The sequence below is a fragment of the Anolis carolinensis genome, chromosome 4 (assembly GCF_035594765.1).
Source record: "Anolis carolinensis isolate JA03-04 chromosome 4, rAnoCar3.1.pri, whole genome shotgun sequence".
Classification (NCBI taxonomy): domain Eukaryota; kingdom Metazoa; phylum Chordata; class Lepidosauria; order Squamata; family Dactyloidae; genus Anolis; species Anolis carolinensis.
In genome coordinates this window covers 17,399,062-17,407,528 of record NC_085844.1, presented here as the reverse complement: position 1 = coordinate 17,407,528, position 8,467 = coordinate 17,399,062, and the positions used below count along the sequence as shown (strand labels likewise).

Below are 8,467 nucleotides of genomic sequence, written 5' to 3'. Positions count from 1 at the left end.
TCTGAAGATGAAGATGTGCCTTCTGGCAGTCTGGTACCCTAGTACTGAGCTCTTTTGGAGTTTGATGCTAAATAATAGTGATAAATAACTCTCCATTCATAATTTACTTCAAACCTCACATTGATTTTGACTCCCCTTGTATCCTCATTATTGAATGTCAAGACCAAACAGAGAGGGAAGGAAGGAAGGAGAGAAGGAGAGAAAAAAGGAGAGTGGCAAAGCTGGAATACATGTTTATCTTTGCATCTATTTATTTCATAATTCTGTCAGGTCTGATTAGGCAAAAGGAAATGGGAAGTGCATTAAAATTATAAACACGTTATAGCATAAAGAAAACAACACGCTTAGATCCATCCCTGCGTATGAACGCCTGATGGTGATAGGGTTGCCATGAGTTGGAAATGTCTTGGAGGCACAAGGAACCTAGTCATAACACCTCACCTACTTAGTAACTCCTGGTGAAGTAAAGTGAAAACCTTAAACCCCACAGCGGAAAAGAAAAAGACAGAAACGTGAGGCAAGGAACAGAACAAATAGACTCCTGACATGAGGCTAGCCTCACTATCTTCTGACATCCTCATCTCCCACCATCTTTCTCAGCTCAACATATCTATTGTTCCTGAATCTGATCACAAGCTGTCATTGTTCTTCATTGTTGTGGAGGCTCCTTCTTTGGAAGCTTTTAAACAGAGGCTGGATGGCCATCTGTCGGGGGTGCTTTGAATGCGATTTCCTGGTTCTTGGCAGGGGGTTGGACTGGATGGCCCATGAGGTCTCTTCCAACTCTACTATTCTATGACTCTATGATTCTATGATTCTCTTCCAGAACCTACCACTTCTTCTTTTATAGCAGAGATGGCTAATGCCTTCAAGTTGGAGTATATCTCAAGCTGTTCCCTGTCTTTCACTTTCCCTCTATGCCAAAGCCTACCAACTCTTTCTTCCTGGTAGAGTGGGACCATGGCCTACTGATGCCCAGCTATCATATCACATCTGGGGTAAGCTACTAATGTCAACCATGGCCTACCAATGCCCAACTGTCATATCACATCTGGCGTAAGCTACTAATGTCAACCATGGCCTACCAATGCCCAACTGTCATATCACATCTGGGGTAAGCTACTAATGTCAACCATGGCCTACCAATGCCGAACTATCATATCACATCTGGCGTAAGCTACTAATGTCAACCATGGCCTACCAATGCCCAACTGTCATATCACATCTGGGGTAAGCTACTAATGTCAACCATGGCCTACCAATGCCCAACTATCATATCACATCTGGCGTAAGCTACTAATGTCAACCATAGCCTACCAATGCCCAACTATCATATCACATCTGGGGTAAGCTACCAATGTCAAACAGGCTCATCCAAGGAAGGGATCCATGGTATGGAGTGATGCTCTACCTTCCCTTAATAAATGGAATATGAAAAGCCCAGCTCTTTCCATTGTTTGAAGGAGAAAAGAATTCTCAGAAAGCAAGAATACTTAGATTTAAGATCATAGACCTAACAGAATCAACATTAAATCTGTTGCCGATGTCTGATCTTGCTTTATCTGTCACAGCTTCTCAGAATTTGGAGTTGAGAGGAATGTCCACAGAAGGTTAGAGAGAGAATACAGTACATTTGATGTTTGAGATAGAACATTTAAATGATCACCTTAAAGTTAAAAAATATAAAAATTATATAATGAAACGAGAAGCCATTTGCCATCCATTAATTTCACTCCAAATTTGCCAACCTAGGTAAACCCCTCACTTCTTCCTCATAACAGAACAAGACATGGGACCTGGAACCAGAGACTTGCATATCCTATTTGCAGATCTTTTTTGAGGCCTCCCATTATGAGACTCTACCAGCATTTTCCAAATGGTTAGTAACCTGGGCCTTTTGCACTGAGAAAGGAAGACTCATTTTCCTTCTGTTCTGCTCTCGCAGAGCTTGGCGTAAGGGACACACTGTAGTGCCAGACATCCATGGTCAAAGAGTTTGTGTGGCAGTCGCCCCTTGGAAACCCAAGTGTCCAGCCTGGGGTCATAGCAATCCAGTGAATCAGAGTCTTCGATGGCATTGTCAATGGTAAGGCAGCGACCTCCTGTCACATAGAGCTTCTCATTGATGACCGTGGCTCCATGATGCATCCTCCTCTCCTTCATATCTGCACACTTGACAAATTTATTGACCTTTGTATCATAAGCAATTACTCGTCTGGTGTACCCTAGGGGAGAAGAGGAATTGTGAATGAGAAAAACACATATAGAGCCATAGTCACCGTTATTACTAGTTATTTTATCATGCAACTCAGAACTCATATAAGTTGAGACAGTAGGTGATAACAACAAAAAGCAAGACACTGTTTAATTAAAACCAAGAGTCCCATCACTTGGGCCAACAAGCAATGCTTTGTTTTGATGCAAACCCCGCAAAAGAGTCTTGGAATACATTGCATGCACTTTTTTCAAGAAAAACACACAAAATCTGTTTGTTATTATTGTAATTCTTCAGTCCCAGTTGCTGATAAGCCAGGAACAAATGGATGATGTTATGACATACTTATTTGGTAAATGAAAACTTATAGGCCATAAATCTCTCCACTTTAAAAGAGAATGAATTATGTTTGAAATTAGATGAAATGTTTGTGTGCTTTGTTAAGTAAACCAAAACGCTTATGCCTTAAGCTTGTCAGCTGAATTACTGCCACATTGATTCAGAACAGATACATTTCAAGATTTTAAAAGTCTTCTTTCTCATGTCTGGTGTCCTCATAGTTTAGGATTTCTTCCCCATAGGCAATGTGGTTCATTTTTAGTTTGCTGTATCCATGCTGTAATCTGTGTCAGTTCTACATATTGATTTATTTTTGATTGAGTTGATGATACTTTGGGGGGAATTATAGTTCTAGGTCAGTGGTTCTCAACCTGTGGGCCCCCAGATATTTTGGCTTTCAACTGCCAGAAATCCTAACAGCTGGTAAACTGGCTGGGTTTTCTGGGAGTTGTGGGCCAAAACACCTGGGGACCCACAGGTTGAGAACCACTGCTCTAGATAGTGGTAAGAATGAGGATGCTCAGATCATGGGACCACATCTAGACCCTTTGGAGCCTATGAGGTGTAATGTATAGATTCTGAGTTGTAAAATTAATTTAGGGTGAACTTATTTGCAGAGCCTCCGGTGGCAAAGTGTGTTAAAGCGCTGAGCTGCTGAACTTGCGGACCAAAAGGTCGCAGATTCGAATCCAGGGAGCAGAATGAGTGCCTGCTGTTAGCCCCAGCCTCTGCCAACATAGCAGTTAGAAAACATGCAAAAATGTGAGTAAATCAATAGGTACTGCTCTGGTGGGAAGGTAACGGCCGTCTATGCAGTCATGCCAGCCACATGACCTTGGAGGTGTCTATGGACAACGGCGGCTCTTTGGCCTAGAAATGGAGATGAGCGCCAACCCCCAGAGTCGGAAACAACTGGACTTAACATCAGGGGAAACCTTTACCTTTACCTATTTGTAGAGTAGCACAGTACAGCACAGTAGAGGCACTGTGTGGTGTAGTGGTTTCAGCTTTGGACTACTACTCTGAAGGCCAGGGTTCGATTCCCTGCTCAGCACTGGAAATGAACTGGATGGCCTTAGAAGAGTCACAAACTCTGAGTCCAGAAAATCAAATGATAGGCCCACCTTAGGCTCAACATATGTAGAAATGACTTGAAGGCAAACAACAACCAAGGGTTCAGTATAGAGGATATTGGCTCTACATTTTGGTTTAAAACCAAGATCGGAGTCACTAGCGCCCAGTATTATTTGAAAGTCAAACCGACAAAATCCAAATGGGAGATAGGAGTTTTTTCCAGACTCAAACATACTAAAAGAGTGGGGTTAGGACGTAGTCATAACAACTGATCTTGGAAGAGGTTTCTTCCATCCACTTAGTTTTCCCAAGATACACCAGCAGCTGTTCACATGCTCAAAAAGCCTTTCTGGAAGACTGGAGGAGCCTGTTGAGTGATACAGGCTCCGTATACACAGAGGACATACTTCCAGAATCCCCATGGATATCTGAAATCACAGTGATATAGTGAACACTATATTTTGACTATACTTTGTCCAGGCACATGTCATAGAATCACACTGCAGGAGCCAGAAAGGCCTATAATACTGTAATATAAAATTTATGCTTGAAAGTATGTACATGTCTATGGAAGTATTCTGTAATATCTCAAAGGACTAGTTTGGTGTGGACAACTTGTTTTCTGGTTAATTCATCCTTAAAATATCTATCATTTTCAGACAAAACTTAAAAAAGGAGAGGAATATATCCCTAGTCTCTGTTATGATAGAAGGAAATAAATGGTGAGTTGTACTCCTAATCTTTGTTCTACCTTGAAGATGCACAAAACAAGTCACCTAGTTTTAAGACACTCCACAATATTTATGCGGTATTTACTAGATTGACAGTGGTAGAGAAATAATTCTAGCCTGGAAGATAATTTACAAAGATGTAAATAAATGTTACCTCCAACAATATAAATCCTGTCACCAATCAAAGCTGCTGGCGCACAGACGTTCTTCACCATCCTTGTCTCCATTCGAAACCACATGTTCCTAGACACGTGGTAGACCTGGGAAATACAGAAGAGGTGATATGGATTTTTAGATTTGGGTGGAATATTTCTAGCAATACAAAATTCTAGCAATACAATTTCTAGCAAACTCCATTGTCAAAATAGGAACAAAAATTTCCTTATCTTGATTCATTTAAGGAGACTTATGGAACGAGTTCTGATGCATGTTCTAGTACAATCCCTCTCATGTTCACATATTATTTGTGTACATCTGAAGCTAGAATGAGGAGCACATATATTTTTGCTCCATTTACTACACATTTAGAAACATCTAAATTACCGGCTGTCCTTAGATTATTATCAACCACTCCATGTAGCATAGTGTGAAAGTATTTGACCCAGAGGACTGGTAATGTTTAAGCTTTACATAGCAGTAGCTTAAATCACAAAACAGCCATAAACTCTAAGGGTCCTACAATTTATTTCTGGAAACATCTGTTTGACATCTGGTTTCACAACACTTGGCAATACTATTCTGTTATATGAAACAGAGATTTCCCATGAATATTTTATTAAGATTGGCATCTCTAACACTCTAATTGCCTCTATTCCTCATGACCTTCTGCCACTACCTTTATACCTATTATTTCCAAAATGCAACTAATCAAGACAATATGTTTGTCTCACGGTCAACTAAGGTTTTGTTTAGTAGTTTAAAAACTAATAGCTGCCTGTGGAGTCTTATATCTTGCCTCCTTGGCTGGTTTTCTGACCTTTGCTGAACTTCTTACCCTCCTGCTTCCTAGGCTAAACTGTTTAACTCCTGGATCCTATTTAAGGTTTTGACCTACAAATTGTAGGACTGAAAGCGATCAGCATAAACTCGGCAGTTGCCCATTTTGTGTATATGTGTATGTGTCTTCAAGTTCACCTACAGCTTCTTGCAACTTCATAAATTTCATAGGATTTTCTTAAGGTTTTGCTTGTTCATTCCTCTGAAATAAACCCTACACCACTTTTGGGGGTGGTAGAGTCTGTCATCCAAGTATTGACCAGGACAGACCCTATTTAATTTAGATTGGATAGGCTCTGGTATTTAGGCCCTAACTGCTCTATGCCATTTTCTGGGCTTCTAAAACTGTGAAGAAATAAAATTATCCTTCATTTTGGCATTTTGTTTGGTTTTAGGCTATAGTAAAACTACCTATTTTGCCAAACTTTAAATTTTTTATTCATCCACAGTCTCACAATTCCAGAAATACACAGCTGACATAGAACAGGTGACATGGTGAAATTTAGGACTTGCCTGTATTAAACGGACAGGGTTTTGTATCATGTCCTCTCCTCCAAAGAGGTAGATTCTTTGGTCTTTGGCAGACACCGCTGGATGAAGAACAGCGACCGGCATGTTTGCCACATGTTCCCAAACACTGTAGATGCTGTCATACCTTTCCATGGAATTTAAGATGTCTTGGGTTTCTCCAATGCCTCCAATGGCAAAGATGTAGTTTTTATAGGCGACACTCCTGTGGGAATAGCGTGGAACCAGCATGGGTTCAATCAGCCTCCACTGGTTAAGTCTGAGTGAGAAGATATAGACATGGTTACTGACTTGGTTCTTCCCATTGCTTATGGGAATGCCTCCAAGGAGGTAAATGTTGCTGTGGAGGCTCACGGCAGAGGCCTTGTAAAGAGCCAATGGATATTTGGCAAGGCTCAACCATTGGCCTGTCTTCTCATCATACAGCAAGACATCTTTGGTTGTCTGTTGGTTGTCTTTGCGGCCACCAACCAAGAGGAGGAACTCCTGATAGGAATATCTCCGAGGAACATGCCACATGGGTTTGACCTCAGGAGCACTGATGCTATATAAAGAAAACATCTGCTTGTTTGCCAGGTCCAGCATAACTCTACAAGCAGGGGATGACTGAATGAGAGAGTTGTTGGCGATGAAGTGGAAGAAGAAGGTTGGATGGACATACTGAAGCCGTACCTTCTTGAACAAGTCTTGAATGTAGCTTTGCCTTGCTTGGAGGTCATGCCTTACCCAAGTCATGAGAGCCTCAAAAACTTGTTCCTCCTCTCCACATAACTCATCATCCCCAAGATATTCTATCAACTCCAAGGCACATAACTCCTTCAGGTCTTCAGAAGTGGCTACTTCAGGGAAATATTTCAGAGCCACTGCTTTGGCTTTCTTATTGAGAGTGTCACAATGCAAGATTTCGGAAAGCCTAATCAAACTGAGGCAGTTTTCAGGGGTAAGCCGGTCCTGGAGGTAGGCCGAACAAGCCTCAAACAGTTTTGTATACTGAAGCATGGAAGCTGCCTCCATTAAATGGAAAACATTTTCTGTTGTTATGACTATCTCTCCAGTGTAGACATAAAGTATAATACAATGGAGAATGCCTGAATCTATGCCCTGGAGATTGACCGTTTCCTGGTGGCTCTCCTTAAAGTTGTTGCAAAACATGGCCTTGAAGTATGGACTACTTGAGGCAAGAACGTTTCTATGGCAAGGAATTTCAATGTCGCTTGTACAGAGGACAACATCAGTTAGAATTCGGTTTTGCCGTAAAACATTTAGCTGCTTTAGCAGTTCGTTGGAGAAATCTTGGTCTTTGAAGTGGAGGTCTTGTGAGGTCTTGTCTTCCATAGCAGAACCAAAAAGATGTCAACAGCAGCCAAGTATGAATTCTCAGTGGTTGTGTGGGTTTCTCCCCCAAAATACTTGTCTGCAAGGATGACAATTTAATGGTTTTTCAAAATAGTGTCCATTTAGTGCAAAAATTTTAAAAAACCCAAGAGACCACACAAATGAAGAAAATGGCATTCAACATGTTATTTTATACAATTAGCCAAGTATTAACTAGGACTTCTGGGGATACTCATGTATGACAGCTTGATCAGTAAAATATAGAGCTTTCAAAAAATCATTTGAAATAGATTGTGCAAAATTACCATACTGATGATTACTGAACTGAGCCCAAAGCAAACAATTTATTCACAATAAACATCTCTATGGATATTAGATTTTTCAGTCAAATTCTTATAGTTTAGTATCTTTTTTCTCAGTCCCCTCCCCTCCTCTTTAGTCATTCCCAAAGAATGCAATTCTGGCAATGATAAGCACAACTCCACTGCTAAGGAATCTTTAGGAGGGGGAAAATGGTATACAATATATATTTACCCCAAGTTGCTTTTGCTTTCATATCAATGAATAACAAGAACTTTACTTGATGCAAATGTCTGGCATTGTCCACAGTTCCATAGCATTCCATACCTAACAAACACATCACTGACAATATAGACCAAATGCCTTTTGCGTTTTTCAAAAAGCAACTCTTTAAGGTTTTGTTATTTTAAAAAATAAGTCTCTGCAACTCTTGAGAAAGAGGAACAGCTGCTAACAAATTAAACCACCTATTCTGCATACTTTGAATACACTGAAGGGGACAAATACACATAGTAGACAAAACTCTCAGACCTAATTGCACACATTCACAGTGAAAATTGTGACGGATAATGTTTACCTTATTCCTCCCCTGCCTTCGGTCGCTTTGGCTTGTTTATTCCCTGCTGAGCCTTTCCATGGCTAGATCATGCATAAGAGGACTTTTAAAAGAAGAAAAAAGAATAAAAGCTATTAATTAAAGCTCTCAAGATTGTGCTTTCTGTGGTGAAAGGTTCATTGGGGGTGATTTCTGGATTTGTTTAGTGTCAAGGTGCTGTCACAGTTCTCCGAAGGCTGGTTCACGAGGGATCGAAACCAGGCACTGTATACATTCCTGGACTAAGAATAGTTGCCCATGTACTTTTCACTGTGTTGTCGCATGTGACTCTCCAGTTGCTTTCTGCAACAAGGAGGTGAACAGAGCGCTGCTCGACTGAGCATGCCCCAAGGG

General features: G+C 40.8%; 1 protein-coding gene across 1 annotated transcript; it reads right to left on the bottom strand.

The window, feature by feature from the left end:
* Window positions 1-227: 227 nt before the first annotated feature.
* On the bottom strand, window positions 228-8,467 carry klhl38 (kelch like family member 38). The gene is made up of 4 exons (XM_003219412.4): window positions 8,096-8,467; window positions 5,869-7,297; window positions 4,514-4,619; window positions 228-2,225 (listed from the first exon to the last, which is right to left on the bottom strand). Exons 2-4 carry the CDS (start codon window positions 7,216-7,218, stop codon window positions 1,918-1,920), a joined length of 1,764 nt encoding a protein of 587 aa, XP_003219460.2. The 5' UTR covers window positions 7,219-7,297; window positions 8,096-8,467; the 3' UTR covers window positions 228-1,917.

Coding starts and splice junctions, on each gene's coding strand:
- klhl38 (XM_003219412.4), bottom strand. CDS start 7,218: ATGGAAGACAAGACCTCACAAGACCTCCACTTCAAAGACCAAGATTTC. Junction 4,620..5,868: donor ACCCTGTCCGTTTAATACAG/GCAAGTCCTAAA, acceptor TGTATTTCCCAG/GTCTACCACGTGTCTAGGAA. Junction 2,226..4,513: donor CAGGATTTATATTGTTGGAG/GTAACATTTATT, acceptor CTTCTCCCCTAG/GGTACACCAGACGAGTAATT.